The 19996-nt window shown below is 34.5% G+C and overlaps 1 protein-coding gene across 1 annotated transcript; it reads left to right on the forward strand.

The window, feature by feature from the left end:
- The first annotated feature begins 592 nt into the window (after positions 1-592).
- Positions 593-17676, forward strand: LOC132546140 (SWI/SNF-related matrix-associated actin-dependent regulator of chromatin subfamily A member 5-like). The gene is made up of 23 exons (XM_060209838.1): positions 593-711; positions 2794-2874; positions 3269-3447; positions 4382-4482; positions 5134-5234; positions 6573-6752; positions 7050-7205; positions 7349-7480; positions 8429-8497; positions 9012-9121; positions 9428-9564; positions 10057-10146; positions 10686-10807; positions 11354-11506; positions 12165-12297; positions 12696-12844; positions 13004-13237; positions 13732-13971; positions 14780-14896; positions 15123-15257; positions 15554-15766; positions 15947-16060; positions 16566-17676. The coding sequence occupies exons 1-23, from the start codon at positions 652-654 to the stop codon at positions 16629-16631; spliced, it is 3072 nt and encodes a 1023-aa protein (XP_060065821.1). The 5' UTR covers positions 593-651; the 3' UTR covers positions 16632-17676.
- The last annotated feature ends 2320 nt before the right edge of the window (positions 17677-19996 follow it).

Consider the following 19996-nt stretch of genomic DNA (forward strand, 5'->3'; position numbering starts at 1 on the left):
CATGTAGAATGCCAAATCATATTTTCCCAAAACTATTTCCATGAGATTTTTCCTGTTATAAAAACTTATATTAACGATTTATAAAGATAAAGCCAGCTGGATTTAGTTTGAGGTCAGTGCTATTTTTAATATGACCTAGGTACCTAGTAATATAACATTTACTTACTTACTGAATCAATTTAGATACTAATATGTTTGTATATTATTCATGTGGCGTATATTTTATAAAAATGATTTCTTATTTCGTTGGACAAAACTTTTATTATTATTATTAATTATTTACGAATAAAACTGATGAATATTGTGTTTCAGCGTTGTACATTGTAGATATATGCGTAATAGTGGTGTGTAACCTTAAATATTGCGTACAAGAGTTAGGTCCCCTGAAAGACACCCTTCGTTTTTTTCCGTCGTAAATTCATTGTATATCATTCGTGTTTATCGTTAGAAATTAAAATTCATATCATATTTGCTTCTAATTTATCATATTATTACAAAAATATATCATATTTAGTGAAATAATTGTCAAATTATTTATAATCATAGCTTTATGATCCCCCCGCCAAAAGAGCCGGTGTTTCGAAAGACATCGGGACAAAGACAGTAAACGGGGGCCAAAACAGTGGAAAATCGAAAAACAAAACCATCAAGATGTCGGAGTCAGAATCAGACAGCAACGACGAGGCTATGGACCAAAGTGACTCATTCATGGTAATCAAAATAAACGTAGAATTCACAAAATATCGGAACGTTTAGAAGAATTTTAGAAAATGAAACCATTGACGATACTAAATTTACTTTCATGCATTAATCCTACCAATACGTTGCTGCGTTGAACGGAAATATAGTAGACCTTTCAATATTTATCATTCCTATCGTCATAACAAAATAAAAGGTAAATTCCAAATATAGGTAAACTCTAATTAATCCATTTGGCGAAGTCGGAGACATATATAACTATATACGTCTCTGGCAAAGTCACTCTACTGGTGATTTTCAGAATCGAGAGGTCTTCTAACAAATTATGTCAATAATTACGATCAGTCGGTAGTAAAATTTAAGACTTTTGTCATTTTTATCGGCGACTTTCACTTTCACGAACAGTTAACTGCAGTGCCTTCATTGAATCATATTGTAATAGGAAGGAGTAATGAAAAACGCCGTATGGCCTGCCCCTGGTGGAGTTCGGTCTCTAGTTGGACACTCTACTGCTCGACTAATGGGAAATTCCCGCTAGCCGAAGCTAGTAAGGCGACCTGTACTATCAATGACTACACTACACCCTCCTTCACGTCTTCAACCATGAAGACAAGGACGACCAAGGTTCAATATCTCCAATGAAGCATGTCAGTCTCCCATAGCTTCTACCTTTTGGAGTGGCCAACATCACCAAATTGGTAATAGGAAGGAGCAATGAATAACATCCTGCTTCTGCTGGGATTCAAACTAATACCCATTCAGTCTTTACACACTTCTATGTTGGGAAAGATAGAAGAACGTCAGGGAGATAATATTCAATTTTGGAAAATGACATTTATTTTGCAAGGTAAACAGTCAGTTTCCATGACTAGATATGGCCCCTTTTTCAGTTGACTTACTGCTTATACTATACTCAACTCAAAGTCTGTTTGATGTGATGTCACTTGTGTCATCAGTAGTTACCCAAAGTGGGATACCTGCAGAAAACAAAATGACACTTCAGTACCTGGTTTGGGCACCTATCACACAAGTCCCAGCATGGATTCTGCTATGCATTGAATTCATGAGAATATAAATTTGCCTTAAGGGATGGTTGTTCATCCTTGTATTAATGCTGGGTGTGGTTAGTTGGGGGACGGAGGGGGCGGGGGGGGGGGGGGTGATGTTTCCTTACATGCCTGTCCAATTCATCCCACACATGCTCAATGGGAGACATATCTAGGCTATATGGGGGCCATTGCAGAAGCTGAACATTGTTTGCCATGTAAAAATCACAACAGACTGGGGAAGATACGATCGAGCATTGTCTTGCTGAAAAATTAAGTTATGGCATCGGAGAAGTGAAAGGACTGGTCGGTGAGCTTCACACGCCTTCACCAACAAATCCCAAACTTATTCCCGACATGTCTGCATATCCAGGCGAGAAGCACTTGCCATCTCCGTTGTGTCAGAGGTGGTCTGACATAGGTTGACGCACATTAATTCTCTGGGCATGCAAGCAGTTCCTGGCAGTTTGAACACAAATGGGTCTGTCACGAGTACCTAAGGTATGTGACGCAATCTCTACAACAGTGTTGATTTTGTTGCACAAGTACAACAGTCAAATCGTCCTGTCTTACCATGCGGTCATTACAAACGGACGACTGCTCTTGGAACAATGAAACACTTACCCAGTAGCATATAAACTTATAGACATAGTTAATTGTAGTGCGACAGCTGTTTGGCTATGACCATCCATCAATATCACAATTGCTATATCCCTCTGAATTTGCGTTCAGCATGGCTTCTTGGTCAATGGCGAAATCAAAATGCCAATGTGCAAAAATTAATGTGGCTGAAATTAGAGTACTGTTGAAATTATTTGTTTGAAAAAATCTGGCTTGGCTTGATCACACCGCATCATTTGGACTAAAAAACCTCCCAAAGTTAGACAATGACATTGTCACGCTAATTTTAGGGTAGATTGTCAAGAAGGGAGATCATTCTTGATGTAATACCTGACCAAATATTCCATTATTTCCTTACAACAGGGGGAACTTTGTGCATTTCTTTTCTTTTTTTTTGTGAATTATATATGCTTGTGTTTGTTTCCAGCCCCCAGGGAAGGCACCAGTAGTGATTCTGAAGTCACCCCCAAAACCCCAAGGGGAAGAAGAGGAATTTGATGCAAAGATTGTAAGTCTCCATGCCCCAGATTGATTGAATCTATGGCAGACAGTTGGTGTGAAAGTTATAAGTGCATTGTAAAGGAGTTGTATTTTGCACAAGCATTCCCTATTTTGTATGAACACAAGCCTGTATTAAAGCAATGATTATCATCTGGAAAGGTTTGATTAATATCAAAGCTCAGCTGTGAAACTGAAAATTGTTATATTGTGATTTTCATTTCACTTGCCTGAAAGTGATTCTATGCTCTGCATAGGTGTATAATGTTCTCTGTAGTAAGGTGAATACTATGTGAATTACACAGGCCCAATATACCTCTTTTTTTCTCAACTGATGCATTTTGTAAAGACTTGTGAACAGGTATACATTTTTCATTGCCGATTGTTATAATTTTTTTTGACAGGAAGCAGACCGGGGAAACAGATTTGAGTTTTTGCTCAAACAGACAGAATTGTTTTCACATTTCATGCAAACTGGAGCAGGTCCACAAGGTGGTAAAACACCAACAAGTCCCTTGAAAATGAAACCAGGTCGTCCAAAGACAAAAAAAGATGAAAAACAGAAACTTGCAACATCTGGAGAGTATGTGATATAGAGAGATTAATCATTTGTTGTTGGACTTTGTTTTTGAATGTCGTAGCTAGATGAATTAGAAAATAATGTTTTAAGAAATAAAGTTGGTCTGAAACTAACAAAATGATTCAAATGATCTTTGATAAGTCTACATTAAAATATCGCATTTAATTAACAATTAAATGGGCAATAGAAGGTGGGCATAAAACTGATATAGACTCAGGGCAATGTGATGTTGTAAAAGATGAACAAGGTTTGGAAATACATTTCAGTGACTTTGGATAGTAATAAGTGTCACACTGAAATATCTGCCTCTGTTTTTTTTGTTTAACTGTAATGAGTAGAAGGGAGGCCAGGATGTTATATATCTGATAGGTGTTAGCATCTAGATCCTTGTTAAATGTTGTCATGTTAACTCTTAATTTCTCAGAAAATACAGGTCCAGCAATTAGATTACAAAATTCTCAGCATGAGAGGAGAGAGAAAATTAAAAAAAGGATTACTAATGAAATTTTAGACCAAAAGAAAATGATGGGTTTGAAAAATTGTCAAGAACTCAAGATCTTTGAATCCTTGAAAAGTTTCAATTTTAATAAACAAGTAACCTGAATGTGAATCATGATTTTGCAACCAAAAAAAATGTTTTTTTTCTTTTTTTTTGTATTTTAAGACTGCTATTTTTAATACAACAGCAGCGATGAAATTTATTATACAGTCTGATCATGTGGCTTATGTATACATCTTGAGATACATTCCAATATGGAGATGGATTCAATAGAACGTTTTACTGAAACTTTCAATAAGAAGTGAGAATGAGCTTTGATACAAAAGTTGCAATAATGATCTGTATGTGATTGTAACTGAATCAATTTCAGAAGACCATTTAAAATTATAGCTTGGCCTTATCAATATTAAATTTTATGGGTGCTTTTAAAATTTACAGTCATAGACATCGAAGAACTGAACAGGAGGAAGATGAGGAGCTGCTCACAGAAAGCAAAAAAGTTCAGAACAGTGTATACCGCTTTGATTCCTCTCCATCATGTAAGTTATTTTTATTCATTAGTTAGTAGAAATACTAGGTTCTGATAAGATTCGGAATTGATCCACCTCTAAGTAAGTGTTGGGAATCCCCTATCTAGCCCACCATATGATGAATGATTTGCAGTGCTTGACATTTTTGATGTAATATGGTTATGAAAGGCGAATGTCACCTAGTACTTGTCCAGGATAAGAGAAAACAATGAATCCTTAATGGGTTACCATAAATCAAACCATGTAAATGGTTCAGATAGAATTATACAGTGCTTGGATGTACGTAAACCTTTGAGATGCTCCATCCTGAATTTAAAGTTAACCAGGATGGTGAGCAAATAGAGGAAAGATTGTTTTATGCTACTTCTGTAAACTGTAAAGACTGCAACTTAAGACAATGACTCTTATGATCAAGAGCAAAAGAGTTCCTGTCAAAGCTTTTCTGTTTAAGTATCATTAACCATTGTATCTCAAGGACATGTTTCTTTGACAAAGGGCATTTCTTGAAAAATATCAAGTTACAAACTTTGACAACTATGAGGGTTTAGAAACACCAAGCTCATATACACCCATGGTAAAATTTTATTGAACAAAAATAAACAACTTCTCCATTAAAAGTAAATAACCCTGATGTACAGAATACCTATTTGATTTTTTTAGACGTCAAATCAGGAGAAATGAGGGACTACCAAGTACGTGGATTGAACTGGATGATTTCTCTGTATGAAAATGGTATCAATGGTATTCTAGCTGATGAAATGGTAAGTACTTTTAGATATGGTAGATTTGAGTCTTTGTACTACTCTTATCAGTGTCCTAGAGAGGTAGATAAATTCAAACATGGTCACATAATTTCTATGTAATTATTTAAGTATTTTATTGTGTTTGTCCTTAAACAATTATTGTTATTGCTATTTCTTGAGAAATTTCGCCAATGAGAATTCATCTGTATTTTCTGACAATTACTGGATGGCTCTTTCTCAAATTTTGTGTGTACATTCTCTGTTCCCTGGTTGCACCTTTTTGATTTTGTAACTGGTCAGAAAACCAAAATGGCTGAGAAGTGTCTATCTTGGAATTACCCATTAAAGATAATCATCGCTATTTCTTAGATGAGTTTTCAAATTTCTTGTAATAAAAAAGCAAGAACATGGGAATGAATAGAAAAGAGTGTATTAAACTTTTAAGGAATAAATAAGACAAAACAATGGTGGGCACCAAGATCCCTCCAAGACCTTTTGTCTGTTTGTCAGTGACACTTTGAATTTTGCTTCTTAGAAATCTTGAGAAAGTTTTAAAGAATTTCAGCAAAGCACATGCATTTATTTAGATTAGGCCTGAAAACATTAGGGAAATACAATGTTTGCCATGTTGAATTCATTTTCAATTATAGATATGCTATAATCAGACTTTCAAGTTTCAGACTTCTGAGGGAAAATGTATTTTGATTTAGATGTTATATTAGTTATATTTCAGTAATTAGATTTATTTAGGTTAGGCCTGAAAATTTTAGCGAAATAAAATGTTTGTCTTGTTGAATTTATTTTTTAATTATACAAACTATAAACAGAACATCAAGCTTTAGACCAGTGAGGGAAAATGTTCATACAGCTTTAGATAATCAAAACAATTATATTATAGTAATTAGATTTAAGTATTACACATATGCATAAGCAAAAGTCTTACTGATATAGTTGCCAGTGGCTTTCTTCTGGTTTGTTTGGTCATATACATGAAAATTACACAGCTTAAGTGATTTCTGATTCTAATTAATTGAATAGCAGTAAGTTAAGGCAGTCTCCCCTAAGGCAGATAATACACTGAAAGTAATTAATTAAATATGTGTTGAAGAGGAGATGGACAATTATGTATGAAGCTTCCCTAAACCAAATAAATTCAGCTTTTTACAAGACTATCAATAAGATATTAACATCCAGAAGGAGTTCAGGTGGTCACCTTTATCATGTTAGCAGGAGCATTTCACTTCATGTCTGTTCTGCTCTAGATTTATCGCCTGTTGCTGTAACATGGTTTTTTTTGTACGTTTGTATCATGTTACCAAGATATACAGGATCTTCATTGTTTTGTTACTGTTACAGGGACTTGGTAAGACATTACAAACAATATCATTGCTGGGCTACATGAAACACTATCGGCATCTACCATCTCCTCATCTTGTCATCTGTCCCAAATCTACCCTTGCCAACTGGGTGTGTGAATTCAAAAGGTGGTGCCCAAGTCTTCGAGCAGTCTGCCTTATAGGAAGTGCTGAACAGAGGGTATGTCTGTTGGAGGATATTGAAAGTCAAAGCCATTGTCTCTAGGTTTATAGCATAAGTAAATTTATTTGTCAATTAATAACATCGTATGAATACCTACTGAAACTTTTACCCGATGCCAATGTAATGGAAAGATGTTGAATGAAGATTTTATCATTTTTCATACTTTTAACAATAGACTCCATTTTTCACCTTTTTTTCTGGTCATAACAGTGATGTACTTACCAATATCAAGATGCATTTAATATCAAGTTTGTTTTGTGAATTATAAAACACTGGTATATTTATATATATTAGGCTACCTTTATCCGTGACACCCTGATGCCAGGTGAGTGGGATGTCTGTATCACCTCATATGAAATGGTCATCAGGGAGAAATCTGTCTTCAAGAAGTTCAACTGGCGATATCTTGTTATTGATGAAGCTCACAGAATCAAGAATGAGAAATCAAAGGTAAGGGGTTGAATTATTTCAAAATCATTATTCAATATTAAGATTATAAGATCACTTTAAGATTGAAGCATAATAATGAGATAATGAAAAAGTTCTTGGAGAAAATGCCAGAAGTTGAAAGTTAACATGTTTTATTTTTACAGCTATCAGAAATTGTCAGAGAGTTCAAGTCTGCAAATCGACTATTGTTGACGGGAACACCATTACAAAACAACCTTCATGAACTGTGGTCTCTACTCAACTTTCTTCTACCTGATGTGTTCAATTCCTCAGATGTAAGTGATCAACCAGTGAAGAACAATGCACTCTTTTGATGAATGAGAACATTCATAATGAATAACGTTTACAGTTATCCAATCAATTTGTTTCATGCAAAAGGTTTGTCATGTATTGTTTCTCGATGATAGCAATTAGTATGGAACTGTTATTATTACTATCATTATTTCCTTTTCATATTTTATTGCAAAAAGGAACTGGTGAATATTTAGTGTTTTTCTGGATTTAATTTTTGAAGACAGAAATAGCTTTGCTCGGTAGTTATTCACTTAGCAAACATGTTTATATTAGAGTATACCTGGTGATATAACTTTCAACCATAATACATGATGGATGGAGTAATGATATGTGTCTTTATATTATCTGTATCTTAACTTGCTTGCTTATCAACTTATATAAAATATACTTCATCTTGGCCCTCATTAAAGGTCACAACAGTCAATTACATGTAGCAATACAGGTTCCAATGAATTACGGCATGACACTTAAGATTCAGTAAAGAGATGTTCAAAACTTATAATCTTGAAAGAATTTCAGCATCAAGACATTCAAAGTAAACTTTGTGATATTATCAGATGATTGCATTACAATCATTTAAAGAAAAAACCATGTCCAGATATTTCAACTTCTGTATGGAATATTAAATGTCACAGCATTATCAAAATAATAAATAATGATTCAGGAGGAGAAAATTGTTATAAATTGAAGAAGAATCTTAGAATTATTCTGTTTCAATTTATGCTACTCATCACTTGTTCACATCTAATTTGCAGTGCTTTGATTCATTGGGTCCTGTTCAATCATGTAATATAAGACAGGTAGATCTGTTAAATTTCATGCTGTAGTGCATTATAGATGTCCCTAAGAGTCAAGTTTTCTCGTTAATACAAAATGTCAAACAACATCGACAGATCATCATGAAAGTCATTGTTTACATGCTTTTGTAGGATTTTGATTCCTGGTTTAATACAAACAGTTGTCTTGGTGACAAAGAGCTTGTGGAAAGACTGCACATTGTAAGTATTTTTACAATCTAATCCATTGTTAATGAACCATATATTGATATTTCAAGTTTTAAGGAATTGGATCAGAAAATCTGGGAACATTTTAAACTGATATTCAAGCATTTTTAAGGCCATAGTTTTAGGGGAAGGGATGTAAGGGTATACTTTCTCATTTTTGTACAGAATTGTTTCCCCTGTCTACTACTTAAATCCATGTTATATAATCCCCTGAACCTCTTTGATATGTCTCATTTAGGACTGTAACAATACACCTATGTCATAATCCAGTACATCTCACAATGTTTACCTACAATATGGTACATTTTGATAGGATACAGAATGTCAATAACTCAAGTAGATATTAATAAGTTAGACCAAAAAACAATGCTTTTTTTGCTGTAACATTAATGACACAAGGCATAAAGGTTTTACTGACTCATTGTTTTGTTTTATACTTCATTGTTCTTCTAAGACTAATAATATGAGTTGTACATAGTCATGATATGTCTCAATTTCACAATTACAGGTCCTAAGACCCTTTTTATTGAGACGTATAAAGTCAGAAGTGGAAAAAAAATTGTTGCCGAAAAAGGAAGTGAAGATCTTTGTAGGGCTCAGTAAAATGCAGAGAGAATGGTAAGGGTTTTCCTTTGCTTCTAATTATTTTTGTCTTTGTGGAATAGAAAAGTAATATTTTCTTAAGTATTTATGTTTTTATTTCAATAACTCTTGTGTCCTTGGAAGATACCAAGATTTTTCCATATGCTCTTGTCTACTGGTTTGTACATCTCATCAGTTGTTTCACAAAAAATAATCATCTAAATTGCTTACAAATTCTGATTGATTCTTTCGGTCTAATGTGTCTGTATATTATTCTGAACACCTACATTACCAACCTTTCAACACAATTGAAGCTTATAACATGTTTATCTGATTTGGCAGGTATACGAAGATCCTGATGAAGGATATTGATGTTGTTAATGGTGCTGGTAAAAGTGACAAGATGAGATTGCTAAATATTCTCATGCAGTTGCGGAAATGTGCAAACCATCCATATCTATTTGACGGAGCAGAGCCTGGTATGTAGGAAAGCTAAACAGAGAGTATCCACATCAATCAGAAACAACTTGTCAACAAATTGATTTCTCTAAAACAAACTTAGGAGCATTTTCTTGTCTTCTACATATCAAGCATCATCCAGTTATCTGTTTTAGGAAGAACATGAAATCCTAGTCATGGAAGCACAATAGTGATTTAACCATATAAAACAACAATTTGCGTATTAAACAAATTATCATAGAACTGTTAAGCTTTGTATGAAGTAGTTTTCAACTTACTGCTTTCCATTTATCATGCAGCATTTTGTCTGTTGGATAAATGTTCAGTTCAATAATTGGTACTTGAAGCAACCTTTTTACACACCTCCACAACAGGAGTTCAAAAATGAAGAAACTGAATGTATTTCAGTGTTTTACTGGAATATTCTAACATATGGTCTTCTGGATGTTTTAGATGCTTAGTCATTAAAGTTTGTGGAAGACACCATGTAATATTTTAACTTTGTTTTGTAGGTCCGCCATACACCACAGATCAACACTTGGTGGATAACTGTGGTAAAATGGTGATCCTGGATAAACTCTTGCCCAAACTGAAAGCCCAAGGTAAGTAAACCCTGTCAGGGTAGTTATATATGTACAATACTATAAGAAAAACCCTAAAAAGTGCATCTTTAACTGTAATTTGAATTTTTAAAATTTCGTTATTTTTTTTAGCTTCATTAGTGAAGGAGAATTCTTATTCAGTGTTGTAGTTATTATTGTTTGTTATCCCCTCACAGCGACCATGGAGAGGATATAGTGTTCAATTTAGTATAGTAAACATTTGTACATATGTAATACATACATACATATGTTCACTTTTGTCATCTCTGTTGCAACTTCATTTCTTAACATATTTTTTTATCAAACTTCTCATATTATCTTTAACAAGTTCCTGTCTCAGTGTGCCAGGGTCAATGTTAAGGCCACGTTTACTATTTCAGGAAATTTTAGATGCAACACAACTTGATTAAAAATGGGAGCGAGGGGATTTGTATCGTATGCAATGCCTTGTTTACAATTCAAATGGAAAATATTAAAAGCAAGCTATATGCTATTTATGATTGAAGTGGTAAGGTAATGAGATGGATTTATTACTTTAGGCTCAAGAGTACTGATCTTCAGTCAAATGACCAGAGTACTTGACATCCTCGAGGATTATTGTTTCTGGAAAAACTACAACTATTGTCGATTGGATGGAAGCACACCCCATGAAGACAGAACAGTAAGCTATTAGCCTTATTAAAATACAAAATTTGTGATGATTGATATTGAAATTATGACCGAAACTTATTGTCTGAGTCTAAGTACGTTTAACATTGTCCTCCTTACATCATGTCAAATGGTCTTTAAAAGCACTACATTTAGCAACACATTCTGTAGTTTGTTGGTGGCCTAGAAGTGAATCTACTCCGTTCAGATATTTCAAAGCTAATATAATATCTTTACAAAATTTTAATGGGCATTATAGAATATCAGTTTTGTCCACCAACTTTAGCTTAGAAGTTTTTGGGAAACTTTTTCTAAACAATTATTTCCATTCCAAATGGGGAAACAGGTTTTTTCGGAGGCATCACTTGTGTTTGTATTAATTAATATCTTACAAAATACTATAATATAATAATTCAGTTACAGAATTTGTCAGTTTTTCAGCTTTTATAAAGCTACTTACTTTGAATGTTATGTATTAATATCTGTTTTCTGTGATTGATTTCCCTATTTACATGGATGGTATAAGCTAATTAAGTTTATCAATATCTTGTTTCATTAGGTGTCAATCAATGATTTCAACATGCCAGGCAGTACCAAATTCGTGTTCATGTTGAGTACAAGAGCTGGTGGACTGGGAATCAACTTGGCTACTGCAGACTGTGTCATCCTGTACGACTCTGACTGGAACCCACAAGTTGACCTTCAGGCTATGGTATGATACTGACCACACAGCACTATTGAGATAACATTATCAATTGTCCATCTGATTGTTAGCCATTTTCTGAAGACACTTAACCAAGTTTGAGTAGCTTGTGAACATAATTACCAATGAACATCGAAACAGATTAAGTTCTTATTTACACCAAGTTATGATAACAAAAAGTCCTTAACTTGATTAGATTTGGTTTGTTTTCTATTCATGATTAAAGGCTACCCTGACCTCATTTATGTCCATCACATCCTGTCCTGTTCTGAAAATAGGTTCATATTTACCCCATAGTGGTAGTTCTACACCTTACATTGAGATGTTATCAGTCAAGGTTAAAGTGTCATAGGTCGTATCGTGTAACATTTCAAATGATATTTATATGTATGGGGGTGTGGGCATTCATGTCTGATAGACATCTAATAAAATATAAACAGTTATCTGCTGACTTACAGTAAATATTTGAACCTCACTGTATTTTATATAGATGAATCAGTGAGCTGTATGCAGTAAATGTCACTATGGCTGATATAGGTGTATACAAAATCATTAAGAGTTAAATGTTCCTATCTCGGTGAGGTAAACCTGGATATATGATCTATTTGTGGTGTTAGAGTTTAATTAAGTAAACCTTGATTTGTAATATGATACTTCCTCTTCGTAGGACCGTGCCCATCGTATCGGACAGCAGAAGCAGGTGAGAGTGTTCCGTTTCATTACTGAGAACACTGTGGAGGAAAGAATTGTGGAAAGAGCAGAAATGAAACTCAAACTGGATAACATTGTTATACAACAAGGTATTCATCCTCTTAACAGTTGATAACATTTGACAACAAAGCTGCTCGAGTTTAAGACAGACGCTTCAAAAGCATTAAAAAAATTCAAGAATATTATACATTATATTTAACATTTGCTTCAGAAAATTTTGCCTTAAATTCTTAAATGAATGGAATGAAATCCATATAAAATTGTCTGATTTAATGACTTGTCACTTTTTCTCTTGAAATCAACTGATTCTCTTTATTCCTAAACTGTAGACACCTCAGTTAGAGAATTACTTTCAGTATGATACTGTCATTTACTTTAACCTCTATCTCTTCTAAGTAAGATGGACAGTTGACAGTAATTATTTAACATGATGGAAATGAGACAAATTCATTGTTGAATATTGAATTTTTCTGTTTGATGATTAAAGGACGCTTAGTCGACCAGAACACCAACCGATTAGGGAAGGAGGATGTATTAAATATGATCCGACATGGTGCCAGTCATGTATTTGCCTCAAAAGAATCAGAAATCACTGATGAGGATATTGATTTAATCTTGGAGAGAGGGGAGAAAAAGGTGAGGCAACCATGTTAACATGAACAGAGGATCAACAGCATCAAAATACTATCACTCAATTTCAAGTCAGCTAGAAAACTCGGTTCCATTCATAATTATATATATACACACATCCATAGACTGTCTTTTAATCCTTTCTTTCATTTTCGTGAATAACAGACAGAGGAAATGAAGGAAAAATTGGCAGGATTAGGGGAGAGTTCCTTGGCCACATTTACCTTAGACACACCAAGTGATAGTGTGTACCAGTTTGAGGGTCAAGATTACAGAGAAAAACACAAGGGAGGTATGGGTCTGTGGATTGAGCCACCGAAGAGAGAAAGGAAGGCCAACTATGCCGTTGATGCCTATTTCAGAGAGGCATTACGAGTCAGTGAACCAAAGGCACCTAAGGTAGGCTTCTACAAATAATGTTAAAGAAATGGTATAGTATGGTCAAGTAGATGTTTATCATAGATATATAACATGATAGTGAGTGTTGAACAGAGATGCATTTATCAATTTATGTCAACATTGGGAAAGAAAATGTTGAAAAAGTCTTAGAAAGTTATTGTGAATGTTTTTGACATTGGAAACAAAATGATTTGAAATGGTATATTTAATTTCTGCTTATCTTAGGACCAGGTAAATATATGCTAGATATGATCATCTAATGTCTTGATATCATTTAATATATCATTTTGAATCATTTTGAATATATTTGAGGCTTTTGACATAATCTCTAGTATATTATACATAGCTTAGATTTAATGATGAATTGTTTTATGATAATTTAATGTTTTAGAAGCAAGTATATTCAGGGATGTGATTGGACTTATATATATATATACTTATCTATATTCTGCCATTAAATTATTCTACAATGTCAACCTGGAATTTTCTCACAGGCGCCTAGACCACCCAAACAGCCCAATGTCCAGGACTTCCAATTCTTTCCTCCAAGGTTGTTTGAACTCCTAGACAAGGAGATCTATTTTTATCGGAAGTCCATTGGCTACCGTGTACCAAGGAACCCTGACCTAGGGTCTGACGCTGAACGCATCAGGAAAGAAGAACAACAAAGGATTGATGAGGCCGAGGTCTTAAATGAGGATGAATTGAAAGAGAAGGAGGAGCTTCTAAATGAGGTAACAGATTACAAAAATCTTACCAGATACATTGGTAGACAAGTCGTACATATGAGGTAACAGATTACAAACATCTTACCAGATACATGGGTAGACAAGTCGTACATATGAGGTAACAGATTACAACAACCATACATTGGTAGAAAAATGTGTTATTTCAAATATCAAGTTACATATTGTAAAGTGTAGATACATGGGTAGACAAGTCGTACAAGGTAACAGTTAACTCGTACATATGAGGTAACAGATTTGAACGTCTTACCAGATTGGGTAGACAAGTCGTACATATGAGGTAACAGATTACAAACATCTTACAGATTACAAACATCTTACCAGATACATGGGTAGACAAGTCGTACATATGAGGTAACAGATTACAAACGTCTTACCAGATACATGGGTAGACAAGTCGTACATATGAGGTAACAGATTACAAACATCTTACCAGATACATTGGTAGACAAGTCGTACATATGAGGTAACAGATTACAAACGTCTTACCAGATACATGGGTAGACAAGTCGTACATATGAGGTAACAGATTACAAACGTCTTACCAGATACATGGGTAGACAAGTCGTACATATGAGGTAACAGATTACAAACATCTTACAGATACATTGGTAGACAAGTCGTACATATGAGGTAACAGATTACAAACGTCTTACCAGATACATGGGTAGACAAGTCGTACATATGAAACTTATTTCAAAAATCATAGTTACAACAACAGTGGAAAAATATGTTATTTCAAATACCTTCTTTGTAAAGTGTAGCAAGCAGTTAACTTTTCATATTTGAATTACAGGGTTTCACCAATTGGAGTAAAAGAGACTTCAACCAATTTATCAAAGCCAATGAGAAGTATGGTCGAGATGACTTGGATAGCATTGCCAGGGATGTTGAGGGAAAGACTCCTGATGAGGTAACATTATGTTCTATACATCAGATATCCTACTCATAATCATAATTTGGATATGTCCTCAGTATTCTGACTTTATATTTCATAATATTGCTGTTTATGAACCATTCTGCTCTGTACTGCTCAGGACAATAGGCTTTGTAATTTACATTTCATATCAGGGAGCAGATAGATTACTAAATAGTTTATCCTTCTATCTTTCCTAATGTTGGGTTATGTTTTACAACAGGTGATGGAATACTCTGGTGTGTTCTGGGAGAGATGTAATGAGCTACAGGACATCGACAAAATCATGTCCCAAGTGGAACGTGGAGAAGCCAAGATACAGCGTAGGATCAGTATCAAGAAGGCACTGGATGCAAAGGTATCTACTGATGAAATTAACATTGGGAATAATTTTCAAAACATTTTCCATCAAAGTCTAAAAATTGATTGAAAATAAATCTCTTGGTCAAACCAATTTTCAAGTCTATGTGATCATAGGCAAATCCAGATTGTGTAAATATTGCTATATTTGTCTGGTAATAACCTCATGAATAATAGTTGAATCGCCAACCATTGCTGATACCTTGTCCTTTAATAACCCCACCTCCTGACAAATGTTATGGCACCCTGTAAATTGGTAATATGTCAGTTATAATTGGGAGTCTTTATGTACAGATGGCAAGGTACCGAGCACCATTCCATCAGCTGAGGATCCAGTATGGTACAAACAAGGGTAAGAACTACACTGAAGAAGAGGACCGCTTCCTCATCTGTATGCTTCACAAACTCGGCTTTGACAAGGAGAATGTTTATGATGAACTCCGCACAGCTGTCAGGCAGGCCCCACAGTTCAGGTTCGACTGGTTCATCAAGTCACGAACAGCAATGGTAGGTTTTGATTTGTTTGATGGTCATTCATTGTTCATAACATGCATCACCTACAAAAACAATTCCTTTTGTCAGAGAACTAAATTCCAATTTTTAATATTAACTTTTTATTTTAGTTATCTTAAATAACTGTAGAAAAATACTTAGAAACTTACTGATGGTGTTCTTTTTGCTTAACAGGAGCTTCAGAGACGTTGTAATACTCTGATAACATTGATAGAGAGAGAGAATATGGAGATGGAAGAAAAAGAGAAAGCTGAGAGGAAGAGAAAGGGACCAAAATCAGGAGCAAAGGTAATTGGCCACATGTTTTGTTTGTGCTGTAATTGTCTTGTTAAAATGTCTGTCCTGTCACGACTTGAAAAACACATTTTCAGATAAATAGTAATTGGTTGACTAAGTTCTCAAGATATTTCATCAGTCACTGTTACTGATGTTAGGAAGTTTATAAAGCTGGGACTTAATTTGTTTGCCATGAAATGCTCACATGTTAGTAAAGCTTAGACTAATTTCATTCTATCTTCATGACAGACATGTGTATGTTCATTTAAAGCTTACTGCAGGTAAATAAAAAAGTGGAAAAACTGCAAGCATTAGGCAATAAATTTTTTCAGCATGCAAAGCCATGTAAAGTCTTATCCATTGTACAACCAACCAAATTGAATACCTGTAAATAATACATGCTTGTTTAATGGTAAAATTCAGTGTGAGGTCTGAAGCACCTAGAAATTTTTGTTGTTTAACAGAAAAAATACAGACTTCTCTTTCTTTTTTCAATTTTGAATGAAATCTTTTTCAGGGAGGACAGAAGAGGAAAGCTGATGGCACACCAGACAACCGAGGACGACCAAAGAAAAAGAAGTGAACCTAAAAGCTTGTTGTGTAGATTTGCAGATAATGCATACAAGATAATACTGGTGTCAATTCCTTTCTGTAAAGGGCTGATCCATACTGATACACACAAATGACAGTTAATTTTTCACCAATCAAGGGCTTATGTCATAATGTCAGAACACAGTTGAGTGTGAGTAATGAAATTTGATATACAGACAGTGTGCTTGAAGTGAATTGTGCTTGGGTGATTTAACATACTGACAGTAAAAGGTGTATCAGAAGCTTTTTCTCCAAGATTGAGAAAAAGACACATTAATATCAGGGTAGAAACTGGAGGTATCTGAATTGGTTTCGACCTTAGCACTCAGAATTACGCTTTCAGGAAACACTGATAATGATGGACAAGGACCACATAAAGACATGATAACAATAATGTAGCCGAGTCTGGTTCAGCAGATTTTTACATACATCACTGTTACTAGTTGTAGTAGGACACTTGTGCTGTAGTGTTCTGTGTACTTTGTGTCATTCTTTTAACATTGAAAATTCTTTTTCATTTCATTTTTTTAATTTTACCATGTCAAATGATGGACTTCAAAATCTTGGTTCTCATTGTATATTTTGGCTCATTTCCAAATGTATCAATTATGATGAGGTAAAACAATTTTTTAACAAAAACTGGAAACAATTAGCATGAGGTCCTTTTTGAATGTTGAATTGTCTCCCTGTCATCATAGCACTTTGATTGTGTAATGTCCTGTACCTTTCCCAACTATCATTATTTATTCATTTGTGATAACAGATTATGTATATATAGTGTTAGTAGCAATTAAATTAGAATTCATACCTGGTAATTTTAAGATTTTGGAGAATCTAATTTGGCAATATTCATAAGCATTTGATAGTGTTGGAGTCCCAAAATAAGTAAACTTTTGTAAGCAAATCATTGTTTATGTGAAAGTTTAGCTAGAGTCATTTTACAGGTCACTGAAAAATTTTCCTGACTTAGATGTGATAAAACTGTGCATTACGTCGACATAAATATCAATGTTGTCAATAAATTCATCTGAAGACAATATGAGTTTCTTCTTTTGTAATCAGCAGGAACATGTTTGTCAGTGACAATAAGTCAATTGTGTCTAACTGTACAATGGATTCAGCATAGTAAATTATTTTGTCAAACTGAGCAATGGACTCGGCATAGTAAACCATACAAGGTTAAGGTAATTCTTAAATCCCTCCATTACAAAGAGAAAAAATTTCAATGGTCTTTTATAGAAATATTTCCCACAATGGAAGTGTACCTAGGTCATGGCGAAATATCCATTGTCTTTTCAGCTGTTTAAAAGTAGATTCTGGATGACTGTCCAGAGATGTTTTTGGATAAATGACTGTCCTGTCTGTTTAAACGAATCAATTACCATTTGCCTACTTTCATCATGATTGGTCATTTTTTCTTATTGAAAAAGAAGAAATTTGTCTGAATAGAGGACGTTCAAATTTGTTTAAATGGAATCTTGGGAATCCATTGTTTTAATGCTTATCCTGGTTCGTGATATTTCGCATGTATCAACATTCGATATGTTCTCGCATATACATTAATACCCCCGAATGCCTCGACAGATCATGGATATTAAACAGTTGAAGCAATTTCGATTAATTTACAACTATGTATATAATCTGTGGCTTGCTATGATGAACTCCGAGCTCCCAGTCAAGTTTGAATAATCAACTGCTAAATCGCATAGGATCATATATTTGAAACATTTCGTGGTAACATCTCACAAATTCAGTGGTAACATCTCAAAAATTCAGTGGTAACAAAACATTCTGTGATAACATCTCAAAAATTCATCGGTAACATAATGTGTGGTAACATTTAAAAAAAATTCAGTGGTAACATCTAAAATAAATCAATGGTAACATCTCGCAAGCATATTGTAAAGATTGATTACACGACTTTGATATAAAATAAATTACTGTGGTTCATTTTGAATATTGCATGATCAGAAGCATAGGTTTTAATTAGATAAATTGAACTACTAGTAAAATGTTGGTTGCTCTCTGTAAAGATTATTTCTAAAATGTTTTATCTGGAAGATTGCTTCCTTTATTCTTTGGGTTGTGAAGAAAAAAATAAACATGTAAGAGTAATCATTCAGGATAGCTGTGGTACATGATTTGCGTCCAGGTGTACTAAACACCTTTATCTGGCTACCTTAGAAGATGAATGATTATCAGCCGAGTAAGATGTTCTTTTGCTTTGTTAACAAAAACATAGATCTTGGAAATGTGTCAAGAGAATATAGTGGGGATCTGAAAGGTGAAGGTCAAATCTCAGACACCCAAAACTGTAAATGGGTACTGTGTCAAGATTAGGTTTGACTACTGTGTATATGAACGATTATCTAACATTTGTCGCCCTCTCTAGACAAGATTGAATGGTCCTATCTGGAGCAGATTTACCAGTATCGGGACGATCGCCTTAAACAGTTGTCGCCTTCTCGAGACTAGATATATCGGTGTCATGTGACCGGTCCTATCTAGAGCAGATTACCCATATCGGAACGATCTCCTAACAGAAGTGGGTCGTGTCTCTAGTTTTAAATTGAAATATCAGGACGATAACCCAACATGGGTTTATTAGACGATATTGACTAGTATCGATCGATTGCCTACCACAGCTCTGATCTCAAGAAAGTTTTAATAATATCTGGACAATCACATGGAATTCTCTGGACTGGCAAGTAACATAGGATTGGGTCTTCTCTAAGGGTTCATTGGCGAGTATCTGAAATGATCAGATGTTTTTATTTTACCCGGTCATTTGATAATCACATGATTTTTTCTAACTGGTTATGATATTGAAAAAAACAACAAAGAAAACTCAAATATCTCAGCAGAATCCAAACTCAAATTCAACAAAAACAGGTTAAAATATAAAGAAAAGAAAGGTTATCACGGAGACACCTGAGAAGTTCCGAAACGGTAAGCGTTTTCTGCTTCATCGACGGCTTCCACTATTTTAAATCTTGGCCAATCCAAGTAATTAATGTGACGTTCCCAAATAAGAACAAGGTATACAAAAAACAGAACAGACAAACTAACGAGCGTATAAAAATCCAGCTTCATATTGCACAGAGAAATAGAATATTTCTCAATGAGATCACTATGACGACCGTAAAACTTCACCGTGATTTTCATCAAACTGCATGTAACAGAACCCCGTGTTGTGATTTTGCCAATTGCCGACATCTTGCACGAAAATCGTGGTAATGGGAACAGGCCATTGATTATCGAATCGACTGTGACATGTGAACACCATAGGTTGGGGATGCAGGAATGTTGCTTTCCAGAAATTGAAAATACACGTTAGCGAAATGAGTATTTTTTCCG

The sequence above is a fragment of the Ylistrum balloti genome, unplaced genomic scaffold, assembly GCF_031769215.1.
Source record: "Ylistrum balloti isolate Yb309-2 unplaced genomic scaffold, AGI_CSIRO_Ybal_v1 Utg369876, whole genome shotgun sequence".
Lineage (NCBI taxonomy): Eukaryota > Metazoa > Mollusca > Bivalvia > Pectinida > Pectinidae > Ylistrum > Ylistrum balloti.

Coding starts and splice junctions, on each gene's coding strand:
- LOC132546140 (XM_060209838.1), top strand. CDS start 652: ATGTCGGAGTCAGAATCAGACAGCAACGACGAGGCTATGGACCAAAGT. Junction 7,481..8,428: donor ATGTGTTCAATTCCTCAGAT/GTAAGTGATCAA, acceptor ATGCTTTTGTAG/GATTTTGATTCCTGGTTTAA. Junction 15,258..15,553: donor AGAAGGCACTGGATGCAAAG/GTATCTACTGAT, acceptor CTTTATGTACAG/ATGGCAAGGTACCGAGCACC.